Below are 25194 nucleotides of genomic sequence, written 5' to 3'. Positions count from 1 at the left end.
TCAGCTGCTTTGGGGGCTTCAGCGTTTCCCAAGTTAGCTTTTGTGGGCGCCCCTCCCACCAACACACACACATCAACCCAGGATTTCCTGTGAACATATGCAGTCACACTGCAGTCTCATATAGACCAGGAGACAGTCCCATCAGGGGACTGGGGCTCTGTGGACTCAGAAGGGTTGTCACCCCGCACAGGGCATCTTGGCTGGGGGTGCAAGTAGTTTCTGGAGCATCCTGGCCTTCTTGACACGTGTGTGCTGAGGGCTTTCTACAAGACACTGCAGCTCACAGAGTGTCATTAACCTCTTCTAACCACCCAGCAGGGATGCCTGGGCAGTGCCTGTGAGATTAGAGGCTATGAGTGCTGTGGGAGTACCTGCCCAGGGTGCTGATGGCAGGCTGGTGGCCACAGACTGACTGACGAGGAAGGGAGAAAAGGGGCAGCGCGTGGAGCTGGGATGTGATGGCATGTTTAGGATCCGCAGGCTGGGGACCAGGCCAGATCGTGGTTCAAGGAAGCCTCTCCCAGGAGCCAAGAACCACAGCAACTTGTGAAGGGAGCGCTCAGGTCTTAGAGAAAGTCAGCCTCATACTGGGGAGGCTTAAGCCTGCCTCTAGGGGAGAGGGCACTAGGGAGGTGGGGCTGTCTCCCGGAGTGCTCAGTCTTCCCACGAGTCCCAGGCAGTGGCATCCTGCAGAGAGGGATTTGGCACTTGCCCCAGCTCAGGCCCAACTACCCCATCCTCTCATTCCTTTCCTGAGCCCACACACTCCATCTGGAGCACAGAATCCTGCCACCCTGAAGCCCAGCCCCAAGGAACATCTTGGCCCCCTTGCAGCCCTGCCTTGTCCACCGTCCCATCGCTCTGCCACCCTCTTTCTTGTTCTGTGGCGGGGAGGGTAGGTGTCTAGCTGGAGGTGAGCTGGAGTTAGAAGTTGTCGGTGTCTCCCACCTTGCTGGGGTCTTTCTGAGCTTTTGTGAGCCTCAGAAAGCACTGAACTTGGGTGTAGACTTCCAGAATGAGGAGATCTGGCCCAGAGGAGCAGATGCAAATTGCCTTTTGCACTCACAGGGCTGCTGATCGCAGTCATAGCCACATGCCTGCCTGATCACAGAGGAAACTGGGGCAGAAGATGGTGAGGCGATGCACTTGGAGATGAGGGGGAGAGGCGGGTGTGCACGTGCTTTGGTGTGAGGTTTCCCTCGTGTCACAGCATGTCGGAACTGGAGGGTATCATCTGGCTTGGGGACCAGAGGTGGGTCGATATCTTGTTAGCTCTCCTGGTGGGGGTTCTGCTGCCTCAGTGGTGGTTTGCACCTGCATCGCCCAGACCTGGCGCGTTTTCTTTGAAGCTGTGACAGCTGGTGTTAATCTTCTTAAGGGTAATTGTGACTCAATTTGTAATGATCATGGATTAACCTCACATTCTGACTTAGAAGGGAGCCATTTAGTTTATAAAGTGTAACAACTGTTATAACTTTTTGGGTTTTTTTTTCTTTCCATATTATTACTACTACTGATTTTTATTTCTGCCATTCTTCCTTCACCTGTGTTCTTGAGGAGTATTAACCGTCCCTGGTTCATGATTTTACGTTTTATGGGCTGAAGGAGGAGCAGTGAGAGTCAGGAGAGCCTGCTGGCCGCAGGTGTATTGGAGGGAGGGAGTGATGACCAGCCTTGTCCTCTGTGCTCTGTCTGCACCGTCCTGTGCCCGCTGCCTGGCGCCTCCTTCACCGGCCATGAACTCCTGGAGAGTGGGGAATGCACCTGAAGAGCCTGGCACATGCCTGGCATGACCGTGCATGGACACGGTGCCCATTGCTTTGAATCAAAGTGGCATTCCCCGGTAGACTGTAGGACTTCCCAGCTCTCCTGGCCCCACACCTGGCTTCTCAGCACCCCTGAGGGCTGCAGTACTCTCCCGTCAAAACGGGGCTTCCTGAGTGCTACTGGCAAAGCACAGCTCTAGGTCAGAGAAGGAGAATTTCAGGCAAGAAGGGCCCTCACAGACTGCCCAGTCTTCTGTGTGAACGCTCCCCTCAGCATCCCTGCCAGCAGCCTCACTTCCGATGGACGAGACCATTAGAAAACTCTCCCTTAGAGTGAGCCTACTCCTGTCTCTGGGTTTCCCCTCCTCTTGTTCTGTGTGTGAGTCGCTCAGTCACGTCCAACTCTTTGCAACCCCATGAACTGTGGCCCCTCAGGCTCCTCTTGTCCATGCAGGCAAGGATACTGGAGTGGTTAGCCATTCCCTTCTCCAGGGGATCTTCCTGACCCAGGGATCGAACCCAGGTTCTCCTGCATTGCATTACTGTGTGAGCCACCAAGGAAGCCCTTCCCCTCCTTTGGTCCTCATTAAGATCCTCCTGGTACTGCCCTTCTCACTCCGCTTCTCGGGGAGAGGAATGACTGCTCATTAGGCAAGACTCCCGTCTTTCAGTTCTGCCTCAGAGGTGCCCGGACTCTGGCCCGCTGCTTTGCCTCTGGCCGCAGGAGGGAAGAGCAGACCCTCTGCCCGTAGTTCCACATGGAGTTTCTCTCCTCTCCCACCCCGAGCGTCTTTGGGAAGTCGTCTTGCTGCTGCCCGGGGTGGAGGGAGCAGGAGCACAAAGTTGACAAACGATCCAGGGAGCAGGGAGCCTGTGGATGCGCTCAGATTGGTCTCTGCCCTCCTCCAACTCCTGGAGCCGCAGGCGGCGTCCTGGCTGTGGCCTGTCCAGATGTCCAGCATCGAGCAGAGTGAGGTGTTATTTCCTCACAGTGGACCTCTGCCCTCCAGCCCTACCACCCCGGGGGGTGGCTTTGATACTGACCACTCCTCTCAAGGCCTCTGTGAGCAAAACTGCGGAGTCTTTCATCAGGCTGATGTCAAGCCCTGTCTTCTCCATTCTGCCTGTGTGGGAAGACGGGGTGTTTGGGGACCCACCTGTAAGATTTGACCACTTCCTGTTAGGCTTCTAGGGTCTTCTGAATTCACACTCTCTTAGTGGACAGTTAGTATCTCTTCTACGTTTCACCTGTAAGTCTGCTCAGAGCCCTGCCTTGTGTCAGGTCATCGAAAAACCTGCTAACCAAGAGAAGCATGGTGCTATTAATAGAAACCTCCTTTGATGATGACATGACCGATTGTTGCCAACACCTTTATCATCTGACTGACCCAGCACACCACGGGCATGGCTTCGTCTTGCCCCTGTGGTAGGGTCACCGGTCCCTGCAGCTCCATGCGGAGGCCTGGCTGTACTGTCCTCCCATCTTTTCTGATAGGCCCGAGGACATGTGTCCTGACCTACCAGCGTACTTGGCCTTGCTCCTAATGGTCACATCCTGTCTAGATATTCAGTTGACCCCTTCCACCCTGTTCTGCACACTATAATGTTTTCCCGCATCTGAACAGAAGACTGTGCTTGCATGCTTCCAGCCTTAGAGCAACTTCTCAGTTTCTTTTTTGTTCTTTAGAGATCGCAAGCTCTGACTCCTGGTCTCTATTTGCATGGCTGAGCATTAGAATCCCATGTGTCATTGGCTTTGAAAAAGAAAAGTGTGAGGTGGGGGGATTGATTCTGGGGCAGCTTCCCCAGCAGGTCTGAACTATCAAGTCAGGGTTGAGTGCCCCCAGCAGTTGGGACTGACCTGGTAAGTTTGGGAGCCAGTGGCTGGCATGGAGAAGCCTCATCCTGGGAGGCTGGCTCTTGTGAGTAGTGGTCCTCTCTCTTCTGGGGTTGCCTCTGTTCCCACCTCCACCATGTTGCCCACAATGTTCCAAGCAGCCACTGGGCAACAGAAGCCACAGGTCTGGACGTGCTGGGAAGTGGGGAGGTTCCAGCATTGGGCAGAGTTCACAGCCAAGCAGGTGGTCTTTCCTCCCCTGCCAACACACTTGCCTGACGGCCCGAGTCCAGCAAGGGCCGGCCCCACTGTGGCTGAGCGGGAGGAAAGGGAGCAGAGGGCAGGGAGTGGGCCTGGAGACTGGGTCTGCTCCGAGGAGGGCCTGGCCTCTGGTCGGCTCTGGTGGACTAGCCGGAGAATGGAGGTGGGGTCTAACGAGAGGGGGGACCTGGGTTCCTGGCGACGTTGGCCAAGTCTGGCTTTTCCAGCCCCTGGAAGAAGTGTCCCTGACCCTTGCTGTCATACATGGTTCACTCTCAGATATCTGTCTGGTGGCTTTGAAGCTGGGGGATGTGGAGGGGCCATCTCCTGGGAGGTTCAGGGGTCACTTGATTGGCCTTGGGCAGAGCAGATGGATGGATGGATACCGCAGACTAGGTTTCTCTGGCCTTCACGAGCTAGTGGCCAGTGCTTTCCCGGCCCCTCTGGTTACCGCCGTGAAGCAGCCGCCGGGGTCAGCTGGAAGACCCATCCATCAGTGCCCTGTCTCCTGTCCGAGTCTCCTGGCGGGGCTGCAGCTGGCAGCCTGGGCTTGGCAGTGATTCCATAATTGGAGCCCGAGTCATTAAAAGGCCATTACTGTCTCCTTTCATGGTTATCGTTTAGTGCTGTCCAGAACAGAGGCAGAAGGAGGCAGGCCGGGGAGTGAGGAAAGAAGATGCCTGGGAGAGGTTCTGTTGTAGGAGGCAGGGCTGTCTGGGGGAGGTGAGGTGGGGAGGACTGGCTGGGCTGCTTTCGGGGTGAGAGAGGAGCTCTGGTTCTGCTCTCCCTGGAGACGGCCACCATTGTTGTCATTGTTGCGCTGTGTGCAGGGGATTCTTTGTTATTCACCAGCGACAGATGTTGTGTGCTCCGGGTACATTGTTGTCAGGCAGAAACACCACCCACTACCAGCTGGCGGGTGCCAGGTGATGTGGTCCACCCTTTGCTTTTGTGGCTCTCAGAAAGCACCCTGCTGCCCTGCACGGGCTGCTGCCTGCTCTCAGAGCCTCCTCGTTTAGCTGGATTGATTGTCGGCCCTCCTGGATGGGTCTTGCTCACCAGGCACGTGTTGCTTCTCCCCGGTTGCCGCCCCCTGCCCTGCATCCCGCACTCACCTGCATCCTCCACTCAGGAGGGGGGTGGCTCTCCAGGCACTTCTGGGGTATCTGAGTTTCTGGAATCTCTTCAGAAGCCTCACCCTTGCATTCATTGATCTTTCTCTGAAGGCCGGTGATTAAGTCCATTCTACCTGTAGTCGTACTCTTTGTCTTTCTCCCCCATTGGGGGATGGAGGTGGGGACAGAGGAAGAGGAAGTGATGGAACGGAGTGGAAAGTCCATGGCAGTGGGACAGTGCCTGTGCTAGGAAGATGTCCTCTCCACGTGGATGAGGTTGTTGGGGTGGGGTGGGGGGCACTGGGCAAGGAGGCCACAGCGGCAGGAACCACCTTTTGTCAGTTGAGCAACCACTGTGATCCGCAGTTTGGAGGTGGCATTGCCTATGTGAGCTTACCTTTCAGTAGGATGTTGCCTTTTCATGTTAGACGTCAGCTCCTTGCATGGTGTCAGCACCATGGAAATAGTTGCCTGTGTCCTGCTCAGCCAAGCCCAGGGCCAGGGATGACCTAGATGACTGGCTCACGTCATCCCGGTGAGCCAGGAAACAGCCTCTCCTGCTGGCAGGAAGGGGAGGCAGCACAGCCTTGCAGAGGTGGCCAACATGCCTGAGACGCCCGCTGCCCCACATGTGCCAAGGCACAAAGCATGGAGGGCAGGGCACAGTTGGATTTCAGGCCCCGTTGCTCCTCTCGGCCAGGTAGCACCATGGACCATGAGGACAGTGGTGTTGGTACACTGAGCCTTTGAGGATGTGTGGCCCTTGAACTCTCCAGTCAGGCCATTGGCTGGAGGCAGAGAGACAGGAGAAGAGTTGTAGCCTCTGGACCTGGCTGGACTCCCAGGCACCCTGCTCACCGTCTGCCCTGCCTGTCCTGTGTGTGGCCTCCTGTGACGGGACCCTCACTGTCCCAGCCAGCTGGGATTTTTCAGAGCTATTCTCTGTCCTCTGGGCCTAGCATTGCCCTTGGGGAGGCCCACGTGCAGCTGCGTGCTCTTAGGCAGGTAGGCTCTTTTAGGGAGACTGAGGCCTTGACTAGAAGCATGTCTGAGTAGTGTGTTCTCCTGTGCTCTGGCTGCTGAGGGTTTAGTGAATGAGGCTGATCTATGAAGGGCCCCAGATCACAATCGGGCTCTTCTTGTGTGTAGAGCAGCCCATGGGCATTGGGCAAGTCCTTCCCAGATGTCAAGTAGGTAGGACAGCTGCTAGTTCAAAATACGCAGTCTTCACAGGTCGTGGCCAGGGAGGCGGTGAAGCCAGCGGGCTGGGTGGTGGGTCGTCTGCAATCCGTGGACTCCGCGCCAACCCCAGCCAGCCCCTGCAGCACAAGCAGTTTGCTGAGCTGAAAGGACATTTCAGGTCAATGATTGTTCCAGTTGGAAAGGGCTGCTGCTGTCAGGAGGAGGTGGATCACCTCACCTTGTCTGCAGGGTGATGTGACTTCCTTACGTGCGACCGTGCTTGGCTGCGCTCAGGACACCCACCTCTGACACGGTGTCTGCATGCATGTATATCCAGGTACATGCTTACACATGTGGACATCTCCCAGTGTGCGCACACATGAGATACTTCTACAGCCTCACACACAAACCCAGCACACTTGGACACACCTGTGCAGGTACCCACACAAGGTCTGGTTCAGTGGCAGGCTCTGGAATAAGGGGGCCAGGGCAGTCTGGGGGTTCCCAGAGCTCGCATCCTCAGGCTCCAGCCCTGCCCCCATGCAGCTGGCCTGACCTTGGCTCTACAGGCTTGGGTCTAGGTCTCATGCATGTGTTAGACTAGAAAGAAAGCTTAAGTGCTTGGCGCTCCCTCCTCATGCTCTGCCTTACTTGGAGGCAGGGCCAGTCCTTGTGAGATGAGGTTGCCCGTCCCACGACCTTAGTTAAAGGACTCAAGGATTTGATGCCACCCACTCCGTGTAGGCAGCCAAGGAAGGACCCAGCGGCTGGTTGCTGGGCTGTGCATCGATGTGCTGTGTCCGCCCTGCACACATCTGCACCCAGCCCTCACCGTGCCTGGAGGGACTGGCTGGTGTTTCAGTTTCAGTCTCCAAATCCCGGGGTCCTCTTGAAGTGGGGCAGGGAGGTGGGCAGTGTCAGCAGCTCCGCTTTACCACCTGGAGAGCCAGGAGTTGCTCATGAATGGATGGCGAGAGTCTGCCCCAGAAGACCCAGCCTCCACCAGAAGGATGGAAAGATGGAGGGGTTGAGCCAGAGGGGCAGGCTCTTGAGTCTGAAGCCCCGCCTGGGGCCCGGCTTGTGACTGATGCCCCCTGGATCTCAGTCAGGCCGGGCCCTAATGGGCCCAACGGGAAAGTTTCCTCCTCAGTTAACCGGGGCGGGGTAGACTGGGAAGTCCCTGGGCAGCAGGGATCGCAGTAGGAGGTAAGTCCCTGAAGTAGCAGAAAGACAGCTCATGTCTATGTCTCTAGCCAGTTCCCAGAATATAGCTTCACCCTTCTGCCCCGACCCATGCCCAGCAGCCATGATGGGAGGAGCTGAAAGAACCCAGATATGTTGGGAGAGGGCTCTGGGTGGTCCTGGCTCCTCGTAGGCCAGCCCTGAGTGACCCTCTCTCCCCCTGCAGTGTCTTAGATGATGAGGGCAGCAACCTGCGGCAGCAGAAGCTTGATAGGCAGGTGAGTGAGGCTGGAGGCGGGTGGGAGGGCGGCCAGCACGCGCCATCCAGGCCGGAGTCTGGGCGGGGTCTCCAAGGGCGGGGGGTGGGGGAGCGGTCCTCCTTCCTGGGTGATCCTGTGTGGTGGAGAGAGGGGGCCCTCCCAGGGAGAAGTGGTGAGCTCTCTCCTTCACCAGCTTAGCACCACCCTGGCACCTAAGGCTCCTGCTGGGAGGCAGCTCAGGCCACTGTGCTGTGACCCTGCCAGGGCAACTACCTGGACTGATACGTGCCTGCCTCCCTTGGACCCCAAGTCCTGGGGCACAAGGCCAGAGTGGGCCGTGGACCCCACTGTGACCTCTGGAACCATACGGAGACAGCAGGGTCCCCCAAGTCCTCATCTGGGCGCCTTCCCTTGGGGAGGTGGTCGGCTGTCTCAGGGCCCGCCAACCCGTGTGTGTGTCCACTGCCTCTGTAGCGGGCCCTGCTGGAGCAGAAGCAGAAGAAGAAGCGCCAGGAGCCCCTGATGGTGCAGGCCAATGCCGACGGGCGGCCCAGGAGCCGGCGGGCCCGGCAGTCGGAGGAGCAGGCCCCCCTGGTGGAGTCCTACCTCAGCGGCAGCACCGGCTACCAAGGTACACCCCACCCTGGGACTGCTTGCGGGGGCCCTCAGGGACTTCCTGCTGGCCTGGATAGCTGAGGGGCCCATCCTGTTGGGGGTGCCCAGTGGGCAGAGTGGTGGGACAGGCAGAGGGAGGCTGGGATCTAGAGCCTTGGGCTCCCATGCCAGGTGTGGGGCCAGAAGGTACAGCTTTGTGGGCCTGGGACTTCAAAAGCCCAGGTTTCTGATCTGGAACATTTCCCTGAAAGCAGGAGGCACCTCTCAGGAGCAGAACAGTCTGCTCCCCGCCAGCTTTCTGTCTCTCGAGAAGACTCCATCTCACATGCTGCTCACCCATGCCTCTTGTCACAGATAGACAGACATTTGTCGCCTCCCCTTCCTGGGTTCCCCAAACCCTCAGTGCGCCCAGCCTCTGGCCCACGGGTCCCTGCATGGAGCCGTGATGACCAGCAGCCTCCAGCTCCCAGCTGTGTACACATTGGTTCTCAGCGGAGTCTCCTGGGAAGGGAATTCTCTGCGGCTCATCCTGGGGGCAGGGACGCCTCGATTTCATCCCAGTGCTCAGGACCCTCCTTTCTGCTGAGAACCCCAGGCTGGGCAGAGGGTGGGTCTCTCTGAGCCTGAAAGGAGGACTCAGGCTCAGTCCCCACTGCCCCCTGCTGGTGGCCAGTGATCACGGCAGCTCCTCTGTCGACAAGTGACTATAAGAAGGTTGCAGGCCTCTGGCTTTGCAGTTGGAAGGCTCCCCTCCTTCCGGGCTTCCTCGGGATATGCATATGCGGCCTCCAGCCACTTCAGACGACTGGTAGTTGCCTCGCCGTGGGGCTCCTTCACAGTAATGCCCCCGTGTGCGCTTCAGTTCAGCACGTGGGCCGCAGCTGATGTGTCTGCTCCACCTCAGAAGCCCTTTAGAGAAGGGGATGGTCTGTGGGAGGCAGCCTCAGCTGCTCCAGCCGGCACGGCCCCCAGCCCCAGCCTTACCTGGCAGCCTTCCCCTCACTCCTCGTCCATGGGTGCTGCCCCAAGGGCGGCCACAGTGTCTTGCAGAGAAGGCCCCCCGCCGTTCTGGGTTTGGTGGAGTTCAGTGTGCATCCACTGGAGCCCAGCATCACCGCCCCAGCTCTGCCAAGCCTGGCACCTGGCCATCTGAGTCTGCCCGTGGCAGGGGAGCCTGCTCCAGGGACTTCAGGCCCTGCCAGTTTGTGCCAGAGCCAACATCTTGAGACTTTGAGACAGAGTCTGGCAGGTCACATCTGTGCAGTCACTTTGGCAGGTATTTCACGAGCACTGACTGTGTGCTGGGCTGGGCCAGGCCTGCAGAAAGACCGCAGCGCCTCTGAGAGTGCATAGCCAAAGTCAGAGTTTCTGGTCGTGTGGGTCACCTGCTCACTTGTCACTGTGAGCCAGTTGCCTACCCTCTCAAGTCTGTTTCCTTCCCTATAAAGTGAGGAAAGTTCTGTCCCAGGGCTTTGAAGGTTGGAGCAGCTGTGCTGTGTTCCCAGGTCCAGTCAGCTGAATGCTGTCCCCTGCCCAGACTCCAGACCAGGCGGGGTGAGGGCAGCGTCTCAGGTCCAGGCTTCCCTAGCTCTAGAGGCTGCTCACCAGGCTGGCCAATGTGGGATTCGGGTTTCCAGGAGCCATGCCCCCTGCAGCCTCTGCTGCCTCTGCTCTGCCCTCTGCTGGCTGTTGATGTAAAATACACAGGGATCATTCCCAGAGAAAGATGTGAAAAAGTGAGTATTAGTTGCTCAGTCGTGTCTGACTCTGCGACCCCATAGACTGTAGACTGCCAGGCTCCTCTGTCCATGGGATTCTCCAAGCAAGAATACTGGAGTGGGTAGCCATTCCCTTGTACAAGGGACCTTCCCGACCCAAGGATTGAACCCAGGTCTTCTGCATTGCACGCCGATTCTTTACCATATGAGCAACTAGGGAACTCCAGAAGAAGATGAGATAAATCAGAACCAGCATTTTATCCCAGTGGAGAGTTTTTGACCTACTGGCTGTGTTCATTCATGTATATATTTATCCATTTCTTAAATATTTATTGAGAGCTTGTTTGTGTCAGGCTCTGGGTTAGAGGCTGGGGGTCCAGGGTGAGCACAAACCGATGCAGTCTCTGTTCTCTCATGGACCTTAAGATCTAGGAGCAGGGAGAGGATGAAACAGACTGTCATAGGTGTGGGTTGCGGAAGGAAGCCAAGCTCGGCGAGTATATGGCAGAGTAGTGGCCGGAGCAGGGTTTCCCTAGGAGGTGACGTCTGAGCTGGAACTCGCAGGCTGATGGGAGTTAGTGGGAGCGGGGGCTGTGTGGTGAGGGCACTCCAGGTGGTGAGACAGCAAGAGCAGGCCCGTGGCAGGCAGGAGGGAGTCTGGGGTGTGTCTGGGACCTGGGATGCCCAACAGGTGCCAAGGGCACAGTTAGGCCAAGGGGAAGGCCAGGCTTGCGGGAGGACACTGGTCGTCATCTTAAGAGCAGTGAGCAGTGAGAAGCCACTCAAGGGCCTTGACAGATTGGGCTTCTGATGCCTGGAGAGGGTGGAGATCCCCAGTGGTGGCCCTTCCGAGACCTTGCACTCGGCAGGCAGCTCTTGGGATCCATTTATTCTGCTTCGAGGGCTTGTCCCAGGAGAGCAGTGCAGTCCCTGGGGTGCTCGCCCTCACTGTGGTCTCTTCTGGACACTGCCGCCTTTTCTGTCTTCACCCACCATCATCGGTGAGCCCCACTCTTGCAGGCACACTCCCTCTGCCTCCCCAACTGCTCTGCTTCTGGGGTGGTCGTGGACCAGACCAGGCTGTTGACTTTAGCACCCTGTTGGGTTGGGGTGGGGGGTGCCACCTCCCTCCAGCCTGGCCTGCCCTGCACACCTTTGCCTGGAGGGATGATGGTACAGAGGCCCTGGTGGGGGAGCTGGGAAGTGTTGTGCTGGAGCTCTGGTCTCACCTTGTATGCATTTCTCTCTCTCTCTCTCTCTCTCTCCCTCCCCCTCCCCGGCCTTCTCCTGAGCAGTTCAAGAGGCCGACTCGCTTGCCAGTGTGCCCCTGGGAACTGCCCACCCCACAGCACCAGCCTCAGCCAAGAGAACCAAGGCGGCCGCCGCGGCAGGGGGCCAGGGCGGGGCCTCTAGGAAGGAGAGGAAGGGGAAGCACAAAGGTTGGCTTGCCTTTACTGCCCCCTCTTCGGGAGGCCCGGCCCCCACTGTGGGGCTGGCAGGATGCTTGTCCTCCAGGCTTGGGGGTGAGGGGCTGGGTGAGAGTCCTCGGGGAGAGCCCCAAATGGCACTCAGGATCCCCCAGTTGGCTCACTGGCCTCCTCCTGCTCATGTGGGACCGGCTGGCCCGTGGGCCTGGGCAAGACTCTCCCGCTGCCGGAGGATGTGAAGTCCAGCTCAGCTGTGGCCCAGGAAGCCCCTCCCCGCCCGCCCAAGCACCTCCACCCTGATCAGGACACTTCCTCTGGGAGCCTAAGTGTCTCCCGGGCAGCCTGTTTCCCCTTTGGGCAGTGCTCAGTCGTCCTGTGGGCTTCTTCACTTCTCCAGTCCCATTTCCTTCCTCTTGGCCCACAGACCAGTCTGTTCCCTCTGCTCCTCCCTCTCCAGAAAAGATCCCTGGAGATCAAGGCCAGTTACAGTGGCCCTGCCCTGAGTCCCGTCTCTGCTGGCCAGCCTACTCCTCAGCCCTTGGACCTGGGGGGCTTCCAGGCCTCCATGTCATGGTCGACAGTGGTGTGTTGGGTCCGAGGGCCTGTGGAGTGACTGCAGCATTTTAGGCCAAGCCCAGGTGTGTGGGCCAGGCCTTGTTTCTGGTCCCAAAGCTGTGGCAACTTGGGCAGGAAGGTTGATGGGGGAGGTGGGAGCTCCTCCGTTTGGGAAGGCGAGTGTACGCCGACCTGTCTTTTTCCAGGGGCCCTGTGCGTTCCACTGATGTGTGTGAGTCTGTGTGTGCATGTGAGAGAGCAGGCCGGCACTGAGAGTGCAGAGCTGGCCGTGTCCGAGCTGAGTGGTGGCCTCGCTGTGTTGGACCCGGCCTCGTTCTCCCTCCTCTCCTGCTCACCATGTACCTGGAGCCGGCTGCCTAGGGACGCGAGGCATTTCAGTGCCCCCCTCAGCCGCAGATGTGGGGGAACAGCAGAAGAAATGGAGCCTGTGCCCCTTCCTAGCTCATCCATCATTAAGAGGCTGACAGTGGTCATTCTTTTTTTTAAAAATTGGTTTTTCAAATAAAGTTTTCAGAGGTGTCCCCGTTCTTCCCTCACCCTCTTCCTGGACACCTGGGGATCCAGGCTGCCCCGCCCCCTCCACACCCCTGGATGGGACTCAGGAGTGTCCATGGCCTGCAGGCTCCGGCGGGCCAGCAGCACTGGCTGAAGACAAGTCTGAGGCCCGAGGCCCTGTGCAGATCCTGACTGTGGGCCAGTCGGACCAGGCCCAGGACGCGGGGGAGACGGCCACAGGTGGCGGCACACGGCCCGGTGGGCAGGACATCCGTGCCACGATGCAGAGGAAGGGTGAGCCCCGTGGGGGTCCAGAGACACCCCCCAAAGCTCAGCCCCAGGTTCTCCGGTGCACCTTTCTCAGGGAGCATGGCCCTCCTGTGTCTGTTTCAGCTCCTCCCAGGCCCTGGTTGGGGGCACACTTGGAGACCAGTGAGCAGCTTGGGCAGGGACCCCTGAGAAGGCTGCGTTGAGGGAGAGAAGTGTGGCTCAAGGAACCAGTCAGCCCACAACCCAGCCCTGGGTCCCCATCCCCATCTCCTGCCCACAGGGAGGCCCAGGTGTGGGGACAGATTTCCTTTCCCTTTTGTCCCTCTGAGAAAGTTCTTTTCTTACAAAATGTCCCCACTCTGTTGAGCTAGAGGGAGCAGGGCCAGGAGGCTGAGAGGCAAGGCATACCGTCCCAGGAGACCTGCTGCCCAGAGAGTGAGCTCTGCCCCAGGGAGGTGGTGTAGGGAGAGCCCACAGTGCACACGTTCTGAGACGTTGCATGAGGGACAGCTTCCTGGAGGAAGGGCTGTTGAGCTGGGGTGAAGATGTGAAGGCATGTAGACAGGGCAGGTTTTGGAGAGGATGGGCCGCCCTGGTAACTCAGTTGGTAAAGAATCCACCTGCAGTGCTGGAAACCCTGGTTCGATTCCTGGGTCAGAAAGATCCCCTGGAGAAGGGAATGGCCACTCACTCCAGTCTTCTTACCTGGAGAATCCCCGTGGACAGAGGAGCCATGGGGTCGCAAAGAGTTAGACACAACTGAGCGACTTTCACTTTCTTTGGAGAGGATTGGTGGACCTGAGCATCAGACTGAGTGAGGAGTTGGGCCTTACTCGAGATTTTATAGGTTTTGCCAGCCAAGGCCTCCAGTAGACTTGAGGCCAGAGACGGAGGCTCCCAGGCAGGGCCAGCTCAGTTCAGGCCTTGCTACCCAGGAGACAGGGCACCCTGGCTGTCAGATAGGGTCTGACAGCTGAGGCTGGGCGGGGGGCTGCACCCGGGGACAGTGACCAGCCCCAGCTCACATATGCACCAGAGAGAGAGCATCCTAGTGTGCATCTGAATGTGTGCGTGGGAGTGCGTGGATGTACGTGTGTACGTGCCACTCTGCGTGTGTGTGTCCGTGTGTGTTGTGTGAATGGGTGACTTGGAGCCAGTGGACGGGTGAGTGACTGGGTGTGCCTGTGTGACCACTCGTCCCCTCCCACTCCTCTGCCCGGCCCAGGCATCTCCAGCAGCATGAGCTTCGAGGAGGAGGAGGAGGAGGAGGAGGAGGACGAGAACAGCTCCAGCTCCTCCCAGCTGAATAGCAACACCCGCCCCAGCTCCGCCACGAGCAGGAAGTCCACCAGGGTGAGTGAGGAGCTCCTGCTCAGCAGGAAGGCAGACAGCAGTGCCACCCAGGTGGGAGGGGAACGAAGTGAAGTGAGGCGGAGTTGGCTTTCCGGGACCGAGGGCTGGGCCGAGGTGCCTGTCAAGAGTTTTTTCCCCTGGGGCTCTTCTGTCCTCCCAGTCTTCAGTCAAGCCAGAGGGCGGGGGAGCTGGAGTTGGACAGCATGGCTTCTGAGAGCCTGCCTGTTCCCTCCATCCCTACCCTGGGGTGCTGAGCTGAAGGAACAGCTAGGAAGCCAGCTGCTGGCCCAGGGGCAAGATCTCTGTGCCCACATCCCAGGGTGCCAGCCCTGTCTCCCACCACCACCACATGGGGGCAGCTTTGGATTCCAGACCATCAATTTCAGCAGCTCGGGGTCCCTGCCTGGGTCTTAGGCTCCTCCTCTCTCCTTGGTAGGAGGCAGCCTCGGCCCCCAGCCCCACAGCCCCCGAGCCGTCGGTGGATGTTGAGGTCCAGGATCTCGAAGAGTTTGCCCTGAGGCCGGCCCCCCAGGGGATCACCATCAAGTGCCGCATCACACGGGACAAGAAGGGCATGGACCGGGGCATGTACCCCACCTACTTCCTGCACCTGGACCGTGAGGACGGGAAGAAGGTGAGGTTGGCTTGGACGTGCAGTTTCATCCTGTGGGCTTGAAGTCCTGGGGGCTGGAGTGGGACTGGAAGCCTCAGCTGTAGCACTGACCTGCCAGTTCCCCCAAAGAGACAGAAGCCTGTGTCCCCATTGGTGCATATGTGTGCACATGTGTATGTTCAAGAGCTGAAGCGAGGGGATCGCTTGTGTGAGTGGTCCTGGGATTGCATGTGGACTGGAGGCTGGGCCTGGAACATGCATGACTTTGCTCCACTCCCCAAGGTGTTCCTCCTGGCGGGAAGGAAGAGAAAGAAGAGTAAAACTTCCAATTACCTCATCTCCGTGGACCCTACAGACTTGTCTAGAGGAGGGGACAGCTACATCGGGAAACTGCGGTACCAGCGCGCCCCCAGGAGGCCAGCGGGGGTGGGGCAGGCTGGGGCAGGCTCTGCAGAGGGCTGCTGCTGCCCCTGAAGGAGGTCAAGCATTGGATCCTCTCCCAGGGTTCTCTCTGTCCATCAGATCAACCACAGGCTCAGATCTGTGCTAGCTTACAGCCAGATTTGAAGATGAGCCTCACTCATCCTACCCTAAGCTGCTCCCAGGTAGAGGGGGCGCAGGCCCACTAGGGGGGACAAGTCAAACTCCACAATGTCAGGGATGATGTAGGCCACCCTGGAAGAGCCGTCTTGGTCTCATGGTTGGTGCCAAGGGGCAGGAGTGAGCCCTTGAGGGAAGAGGAACCAACCTAGGGGTGGGGCGAAGGCTCTGAGCTAGGCCTCAGGTGAGGGAGGGCGTGCTGAGAAGTGTGGCAGATTCGGGAGCATAACTCAAGCTTAGAGCTGGAGATGGGGCTGGACCATAACTCCCAGGCTGACGGGACAGAGCGGATCGTCTCCACCCTCCATGGGGTGCTGAGTCCCCTCTGCAGTCTTGCCAGGTGCCCCTGTGGTGGCTCACCTTCCATGACGGGGGCCACTCCAGTTCCTCCAGGGAGACCTTCTGTGGAACTCCGATTTCCCTGAGCTCAGCTGAGATGCCCTTTGATTAAACTCGGAGCAAGTCGAGGCCTTCTGTCCATGAAGTGCCTTCTGAGATGATTCTGTGAACAGTGTACCCCCAGGTCCGCTGCTGTCTGCCCACAAAGGTCACAAAGGTCCCCTCGAGTCTTCCTTCCCTAGGATAGCCTCTGAGCTACTCCCTGCCCAGGGACAGAGGATGCACGACCTTACAATGGTTGTGTCTGTCCTTCAGGTCCAACCTCATGGGCACCAAGTTCACCGTGTATGACAATGGAGTCAACCCTCAGAAAGCATCAGCCTCTACTTTGGAAAGTGGAACCTTGCGTCAGGAGCTGGCTGCTGTCTGCTATGTGAGTCGTGGGCCCTGGGTCTCTGGGCTTCAAGCTAGACATGACACTCAGGACTTGCTACCTGTCTGTGGCCTATTCCATCTACTTTTGTGGGCAGAGAAGGAGGGCAGTGGAGTGGCCCCTGCCTGGGACAGAACACAGCTGACCACCTGCCGGGCAAGTTCTGGGAACTAGGCCTGCCTCTCTGCAGCCCAGCCTGGGTGCCTCCTGGGAAGGAGGAGGCAGGAGGCCTGGGTTCATGTTGGTGCAACCCTCCAGTCTTCCCTCCAGTATTCAGCTCCTAAATGAATTGTAAGGCCCTTTGCATAAACATCTCACTGAACATTCAACCTAAGAACTCAAGCCTATCTTCTTTATTATATAGATGAGGAAACTGAAGGTCGGAGGTTGGGTCACTTGCCAGTGTCACACAGCTCATAGATACCGAACTGGGATATAAACACAAGGAATTTCTCCGTCTAATTTCAAAATGAGGGACTGGTACCATTAGCTTGGGACTTCATAGCTGTTTCGTATGATCCAGTGGTGCCACCTGCTGGTCAGCTCTGGGGAGGCAGTCTGAATCTCTTGAAGTGATACTTAGCCCCAGGTGCCATTTGAGGCACTGAGAGACAGTAGTGAACAAAGATGTACCCTTCTGGGACCTGAACCCTGAGTGGGGGGGAAAGATATAGAACAGTTACATAACATTCATGGCATCTGGTCCCATCACTTCATGGCAAATAGATGGGGAAACAATGGAAACAGTGAGACTATTTTGGGGGGACTCCACAATCACTGCAGACGGTGACTGCAGCCATGAAATTAGAAGACACCTGCTCCTTGTAAGAAAAGCTATGACCAACCCAGACAGCATATTAAAAAGGGGAGACATTACTTTACCAACAAAGGTCCGTCTAGTCAAAGGTATGGTTTTTCCAGTAGTCATGTATGGATGTGAGAATTGGACCATAAAGAAAGCTGAACGCCAAAGAATTGATGCTTTTGAAGTGTGGTGTTGGAGAAGACTCTTGAGAGTCCCTTAGACTGCAAGGAGATCCTAAAGGAATCCCAAAGTCAATCCTAAAGAAAATCAATCCTGAATATTCATTGGAAGGACTGATACTGAAGCTGAAACTCCAATACTTTGGCCACCTGATGCGAAGAACCAACTCGTTTGAAAAGACCCTGATGCTGGGAAAGGTTGAAGGCGGGAGGAGAAGGGGACAACAGAGGATGAGATGGTTGGATGGCATCACTGACACAGTAGACATGAGTTTGAGTAGGCTCTGGGAGTTGGTGATGGACAGGGAGGCCTGGCGTGCTGCAGTCCTTGGTGTCGCAAAGAGTCGGACACGACTGAGCGACTGAACTGAAGAAGGATAAAGCAGGAACAGGGCTCAGTTCTGTTCAGTCGCTCAGTCGTGTCCGACTCTTTGCGACCCCATGAACCGCAGCACGCCGGAAGAGGAAGAGGGCTATGAATATTCTTTTAGGAAGGATGGCAGGGAGGGCCTCATTGAGGTAGTGCTTTACCCAAGCACTACCAAGCACTGAGGTAGTGCTTGGGTAAAGGCCAGAAGGAAGTGAGCGCCAACTGTGCAGGTGTTGAGATGGTGAGCAAAAATGCTGGCATGTCAGGGGAGCAGAAGGAGGACAGGGAATGTAGCAGAGAGTAGGTGGTGAAGAGAGGAGGGGGTGATGGGGCCCTATTTCGTGAGGCCTTGCAGCACGAGGTAAGACCACAATCTTTTACTGAGTGAACTGAGAAGAATGACCTGACTCACCAGGACCGCTCAGTGCTGTGTGGAGAACAGATGACAAGGAGGTGGGGTGGGGGCTGAGGAAATGCAGGGTCCAGCTAAAGGCTGGTCCTGTGTTCTTGCTGAGAGATGATGGTGGTTGAAAAGTGGTTGAATTCTGAGTATAACCTGAAGGAAGAGCTGACAGCATTTGCTGATAGGTTAGAAGAGGTATGTGAGGGTGGGCGGAGTTAAGTTATGACTCCAGGTAGTTTGAGCAGATGAAAGAATGGAGATGTCGTTCACTGGAGCGAGGAAGATGGTAAGAGCAGCTTGTTTGGGCAAAGTGGAGATTAAGGAGCCGATTCTGGACACGGTAAGTTTACAGATGCCTCCTGTACCTTCAAGTGGCGATTGACTAGCTCATCTCTATCGCTCCTCCAGTCTGTCCAGCAGGTAGGTAGTGTCTTCAGATGGCCACTATTGAGTGAGCTTCTCTCTCTTTCCCAGGAGACAAACGTCTTAGGTTTTAAGGGGCCTCGGAAGATGAGTGTGATTGTCCCGGGCATGACCATGGTTCATGAGAGAGTCTCCATCCGGCCCCGCAACGTGAGTCTCCACCCATCCCACCCGCTTTCCCCCTCCTCCCAGCCTCTGCATGCACTTCTGAGGGCACAGCTCCAGCGGCTGTGCATGTGTAAACAGTATGAGAAGCCCTGGGGGTCTTAGGGAGATCTAAGGAGCCCCACCCCGGGGCAGATCACTCTGGGGCGGTCATGGGGCCAAGGCCCGCACCTGGCTCAGCCAAGGCTGCCCTCCCAGGAGCATGAGACGCTGCTAGCGCGCTGGCAGAACAAGAACACAGAGAGTATCATCGAGCTGCAAAACAAGACGCCCGTCTGGAACGACGACACGCAGTCCTACGTACTCAACTTCCACGGGCGCGTCACTCAGGCCTCGGTGAAGAACTTCCAGATCATCCACGGCAATGACCGTGAGTGTTTCTGCCCTGACTCACGACTGCGTGACACCGGGGCCCTTAGCTCAGGATTCAGCCCACTCAGCCCTGCCTGTAGAGCTCAGAGTTTAAGGACATGGGTTATTGGGTTGGTAAAGGACTTTGTGACCTTAATGACTGGGAGGCCCTGGAAGAGCCTCCCCTGGAGCCCTGACCCTGGATTCTGTGCGCGCGGCAGAGTCTCAGGCGGGGAGCACCTCTGAACGGCCTCCTCTCCTTCCCCATCTCCTGCTGTGTGTCTGCATCTTGTCACCTGCTCATCTCTCCTGCCACTGCTCCCATTTGGTCTGTGCTTTGCCGCCTCTGGGATCCTCTTGGCATCTCTGCTTCTGGCCTCTCTTCCCATGATTTGGGTGTCCGTCTGTCCGTCTGCATCCCTGTTCTGCCCTTCTTTGTGTCCTCACTTCTGCCTGTCTCCAGCGGACTACATCGTGATGCAGTTTGGCCGCGTAGCAGAGGACGTGTTCACCATGGATTACAACTACCCGTTGTGTGCGCTGCAGGCCTTTGCCATTGCCCTGTCCAGCTTCGACAGCAAGCTGGCCTGCGAGTAGAGGCCACCTCGTGCCCTCTGGGGTGGCCCAGCCTGGAGTGGCGCTGCCCGCCTGCCTGTGGAGCAGCCCCACTGACCCCTGTACATAGGCCCCCTGCCAGGTGAACCTGTGGCTCTCGGTGGGCCCCGGGCTCAGCCATCCGGGAACGGGCTCCTCTGCCTTTGCTGCTGAGGCAGAGGAGTGGGGGGCACGAGGGGACCAGCACAGATCCTTTCTGTGCCCCCACTCTCGGGTTCGTGTCCTGCTGCAGTCCTGTTTGCCAAGCGGAGCAGCCCCTTCAGCAGGGGAGGCGTGAAGAGGTGGAGAGGGAGAGGAAGCACAAGGCAGGGCTGCTGTGGCCCAGCGTCCACTCAGCCCGGGGTCCGATGACCACGGGCCCCAGCAGTGAGGGGCTCGGTGAGAGTGTGTGTATGTGTGAGTGTGTGAGAGCGTGTGTGAGTGTTGGGGCACAACAGCTTTACATAGCACAGGCTTGGGTAGCTGAGCCTGGCTCTTACAACTGCAGAAAGTCCTCAAGCGTCAGCTGGCCTCCGCCAGGCCTGGGAGGAATTGGGGTGGAAAGGTGAGGGGCAGGCCCCTGTCAGGGTTGCAGGGCCTGGCTGTGGCTGTGAGAATTGGCTGGCGGCCTGCAGTTGGGGCTCATTTGATTTCTTTAGGATTTCTTTGTGCGCACAGAGGCGGCAGGAGGCCGGCCCCCAAGGCCAAACGTCTTAGCAGGTAGGGTCTGTAGGATCCATACAGACTGAGCATACAGGTGGCACGTGGGCCAGGGCTGTCCAGGAGCCCTGTCGGCTGACCCAGGGAACCCCAAGATGCCAGCCCCAGACTGCACACAGGTAGGTGTGCCTGGGGCTCCTGCCTGTGCTTCAGCTCCCTACAGTAAAGCCTAGGCTGTGGCCACTGAGGGCGTGTGTGTAGTTGTGAGCTGGGAATGGGAAAGGGTGAGGAGAGCAGGAGACATGTTAGAACCACAAGGGATCAGAGGTGGCAGGACCAACCCTTAGATCACCTAGAAGATGGACTTGCCTGGAGTCACCTGGCTGATTAAGGGCAGAATTTGGATTTCAGCTCCTTTCATTTCCTTGTTCCCACTCTCCTCCCAAAAAACTGCTGTCTCTGGCCTTCCTGGGGCACAATATGCATGCCCGTGCACCTGATTCCAGACTTAGAAATGTCAAGAGGTGTAGAAATGTCAAGAGGTGGTGAGATTGAGGCCATTTCAGTGGGAAACCAGGCAGTTCCCTGCTGAAAGCTGTCTGATTTTGCACATCCGTCTGATCAGGACTGGCCTGTGTCTGCCCCCCCCCGCCTCCCCGAGGGTAGGCTTCAGCAAGGCTGCAGCCCAGTTTTATATCCAGGTGTGACAGGTAGTTGTGAGTGGCCTGACCTCTCCCTCTGCCACCCTCCTCCTTGGATGGCACCATCTACGCTGCAGACTTGGGAACACTTGGCGTATGTGTCATTCATCCTGACGGAGGCTGCCGGCCCAGATGGAGATCAGAAATCAATGGAAAGCAAGCGAGAGTCGTTCCTCACTTCAGAGTAGATGGATGTGCTTGGAAAGACTACACAGAAGTTGGGTTTTTTAGGAGTCATACTTCAAACATGTTAGGAAGGCCCTGAGTGAGGTGGTGGAGCTGTTTTGACTTCAGTGGAACTAGGATGTTCTCATTTCCTAGGAATCTAGGTTTTCATGCGTTGAGTGCTTAAAGCGAGGCCTCCTGCCCTAGCAGGGACCTGGCCACACCTGGGGCATCCATCTCTGGTTGTTAACATGGTCTGGTACCTAGACCACTCTGACTTGGGACCTTCTTGAGGGCACTGGAACTTTCTGTCCTGGAGCAGGCCCGCTTCCCAGGGAAATACTTTTGTGCTCCCCTCCTTTCCATAGTCCCAGCTTGGCTCTTCCTGTCTTGACTTTGGAGACCTGCTGACATTTGGAATGACAGAAGCGAGATGACCCCTAATGTCTAGTCAAGCTGTTTCTCTGGGTCAGTGATTTTAAGGTAGAAAGGTTGATTCTGGATCTTTGTGAGATGGAGGATCCTGGTGGCAGAGTGGAGAATTCATTAGACATACGATGGAAAACGTGTCGCCTGCTTACTCCTCCAGTACACAGAGGATGGGTTGACGGGTGTTTCGTTAGGGTCGGGAGTGTGGCCTCAGAGTTCCAGCCTGGGTGTGGCAAAGGGTAGCTCAACGACAAAACGCTGTTAGGTACTGAGTGACAGGCAAGAGCACTCATCACCTGCTGGAGACCCAGCCTCACAAGGTCTTTTTTAAGACCCCATTCTGGGTGATGCTGGTTTAACCATGGGCCCAGACTCCTAAAGCTGCTGGAACCCCTGGAGACCACCTGGGCTCAGTCTCTCACACGGTTAAGAGTCCTTGCCCTTCATACCCACTGCCCAGATGGTCCTTGGTTGGGCAGGGAACTTAGTGATGGAGCAAGCATGCCCCACGGGAGTTGGGTAGCTGGGGCCTTAGGCAGCTCCTCTGTAACTGCTCCTGCTGCCAGCTCCTCCTGGGGCTACACCCCATCTCTGCCCCTACACAGTCCTGCAGAGCAGTAAGGTTCACATCCCTAACTCTTCTCCAGTCCTGGCTTTTCTTTCCTTCTGGCTCTAAGGTGCTCTGTGTCTGTCTCTTTGTCTCTGTGTGTATTTGGGGCCAAGGGCAATCGGTGAACAATCAAGGTTTCCTATTATCATATTTCTGTGGATGAATAGGAAAGGAATGAGGATGTAGCTGTGATCACCTGTGGATTTTGTTCCTTCATTTCATGCCCTTTGATCAGAAAGCGTACCTGGGAAAGTACCAACCCCTTCTCCGGAGGTTCTTATTGGGAAGACGCTATCCAGAAAAGTTTAGTTCTTCAGTTTCCACTCTGCATTAGCTGGAGAAATTGGTGTGTTGCATGCGTGCTTTGGATGAATTTGAACTTATTCTAGTTGAATGTGCCTTAAAAATCATGATACTAATTCAGAACAAGCATGTGAGGTTCAGACCCATGTTGAGGACAGGTGTTAGAAGCCAAGGAGTGTTATCATCACAGGCTAGAAGAGAACCTTTGGGGCCCGCCTCCTGCAGTGACAAAAAGGAACAAAACTGTAGAAGCAGATGTCTTTTTTTTCCCCTCTGGAAATAGTGGGGCATTTACCTCTAAATGAATTTACCATATATTCAGAGGTAGTTCTGAACTTAACAAGCCAGTGATGATTTCAAACTAAGATGCCTGTGCTTTCCTTACAGTAGGTGAGGGGGGTGGGTGGGCTGGCCGTGTCCACGGCTCTGTTAACGCAAGCACAAATTCCATCTCCAGGGTGGGGTCCCTGGCTTCCCCTTCCTGTGGGAACCCTGGCCCTCCCTTCTCTACCGTTCCTTACCCCAGCTGAGATAGCTCTGTCACCTCAGGATGCCAGGGGGCGCTCAGAGCACACGTTTCCAGAGAGCTGAAGGAGGCCGCTTGCTCTGACGCCCAGCGCTAAGGGGGGCCTGACTCCCTGGCACTCAGGGCCCAGCGCCGCGACCCTACACTGCCCTGGGCCCTGGCCTGGAGAACTGGAGCAGCCCCACAACAGGCCAAACTATGGGCTCTTGTTTTTGAGTTTATTGGTCATCTGTCCTTCCATGCCTCTAGTTCTGCAGTTTTCTTTCATCTCAGGATATGGGGGGGAAAGTCCAACAGAAGTTTTAGGACAGGTTTGGTTTTTGAATTTTCCAACCAGGTTGAGAAGCAAGTTGGTTCTTACAGGAAGCACTACAGCACTTAGTAATCAAGTGATTTTGAGTAAACCGTGGGGTTTTTCTAGATCCGTTTTCTCACAGAATGAGAAGGTTAGACTGTCACAGCTTGCGGTAGGATTCGGGCTGAATGAAGGTTGGTCCTTGCTCCATCACTTTCTGGCTCATCACTGTGCCTTTTTTCTTTCCTGAGAAAGATGTCACACCTCTTTCCTCCTCTGTTCTCTCGTTCCTCCCTGCTTCCCTCTCAAGATCCAGGCAGAGCTGGAGATTAGGCTGAGATCCAGAGGTTCCTAGAGAGTAACAGAGTGACATAGAAAGGGAAGCCCAACTCTGGCCTCCCTAGTCCTGCATTTGGTGACAAAGGGGACTTAGAATGCTGACACTTCTCTTGTTGAGAGCGTACATTTAGCCAGTTTGCATAATGCCTAGAATGTGTATGTCTGTTTGCACAAGATTGTCTTTTCCTATTTTGGAGTGGTTAGACATTTTATTTTTGTTCAAAATTATCGAGTTTTAGACAAACTTGCAAAACTGTGCTTTTATTAAGTGATTTTTTGAATAAACTCTTTGGTATTCTGGAGCAAATGTATTTATTTATTGGTATGTGCAATGACAAAGGTGGTATTTTCCCATGTTGACATTATGTATGTTGTAGAACTTTAATGTTTGTCTAAGTACAAACCATATATCAACAAATTAAACTTGAACTGTTTCAACACTGCTGTGCACTTTTTTCCCCCTATGAAAGAGAAAACATGTTTCTTTACCTAGAAGTTTTTTTCTACATCATTCATTCCTTCTGCCCTAAGGGCCTCAGGGGAGGGCAGGAGGGTGGTGGTAACAAGGGGATCATAGCTGGTTTGGAAACAGTCACCTGTGGGAGGAAACTGTCTTCCTTCTGGCTGTGCTCCTCAAGTTTAAAGATGGTCAGAACCCACACACACAGGCTGGGAAGGGCAAGGACAGGAAGTACTAAGTTAGCGCATCCTTTGCAGGCTCAGCTGTGCCAGCTGGAAGAGCAGGCTGCTGCTTCCGAGTAAACCCTGTGGGCCTGGCCCAGAGGAACACACGCAGGGCTGTGGAGCTGAAAAAAGGCAGGGAAAGCCAAAGTGGTAGAAATAACATGAAGACCTAGCCACTGGGTTCCTCTAGCCATATGCAGAGCAGCCCAACCTGTTTGAACAGAACCTGGACATGCTACATGCTTTTCTTTTCAGCCTGTGGCAGATCTGAAGTCAAGAGCAAGGGAGGCTGCAGTTATGCCTGACAGCTACAGGTCTGGTCCTACATGGGGAGGTCAAAACTGAAGTCACCCAGTGACTGCAGGACCTGGGATCTGGGCCATTCCTGGCAGTCAGGATAGCCTTGGAGCATCAAGTCCAACTGCCTGGCAGCACAGGAACTTGGTGAGTGCTATGCTGTTGATGGCACTGGCCTGAGCACCCAGCACTGGCTACCCTGGACAGATGCTATATATACCATCTCATTTCATCCCAACAGCTCTGCAAGGGGAGAGCTTCCCAATTCAAAATTGGAGAGCTACTCAATTCAAAACTGAGGAAACTGGTACTTAGAGAAGTTAAGGAGTAGTCTAAGATAAAGAAATTTGGCCTATTTAATTTGTATAAGAAAATGGGAAAGGAAAAACCTAACATTAGGTACATTTTAGAAAGATTTGTATGAAAATCATCAAAGCAAAGTCTGTGACACTTTGTTTTTCTCCTTTCTGGGTAGCTGAAGTGTTCGAGTTTCCTCTGGAATGTAGTCTGGGTTGAGGGAATTTAATGTGGTAATGAGTAGTGTTGGTTTATTACCCCAGATCAAGAACCTACCTGGACTGTGGCCTCTTTCCATGGCTTGCCTCTGGGAAATAGCATATGAAGGACACTACTATGAAAAAAGGGAAGATGGTTTTGTGGTTTAGTGATCAGGTTAAACATGATCTCTTTAACAGCTCTGGACAGGGTCCATGGAGAGTCCTGGTTGACAGCTATTATCCTGGTGTAATTATTATTAAAGCTCCCTTTTCCTAAAGTGTCCCAGTTTGGACTACAAGTCGCTGGATGACCCAGGCCATGGAAGGTGCATGGGGTGCTCACAGGCAGCTCTTCG

At 55.9% G+C, this 25194-nt stretch overlaps 1 protein-coding gene across 1 annotated transcript in view; it reads left to right on the top strand.

The window, feature by feature from the left end:
• TUB (TUB bipartite transcription factor) overlaps positions 1-23800 on the top strand; it is a 66931-nt gene extending 43131 nt beyond the window's left edge. Inside the window, 11 exon segments of the mRNA XM_070803717.1 lie at positions 7570-7621; positions 8078-8234; positions 11232-11375; positions 12561-12728; positions 13930-14057; positions 14494-14691; positions 14953-15065; positions 15925-16042; positions 18274-18372; positions 18586-18757; positions 19202-23800. Of these exon segments, the coding sequence (XP_070659818.1) occupies positions 7570-7621; positions 8078-8234; positions 11232-11375; positions 12561-12728; positions 13930-14057; positions 14494-14691; positions 14953-15065; positions 15925-16042; positions 18274-18372; positions 18586-18757; positions 19202-19335 (1483 nt within the window). The 3' untranslated portion in view covers positions 19336-23800.
• Positions 23801-25194: the final 1394 nt, after the last annotated feature.

Source organism: Bos indicus, chromosome 15 (genome assembly GCF_029378745.1).
Source record: "Bos indicus isolate NIAB-ARS_2022 breed Sahiwal x Tharparkar chromosome 15, NIAB-ARS_B.indTharparkar_mat_pri_1.0, whole genome shotgun sequence".
Classification (NCBI taxonomy): domain Eukaryota; kingdom Metazoa; phylum Chordata; class Mammalia; order Artiodactyla; family Bovidae; genus Bos; species Bos indicus.
This window is presented reverse-complemented; position numbering and strand designations above follow the sequence as displayed.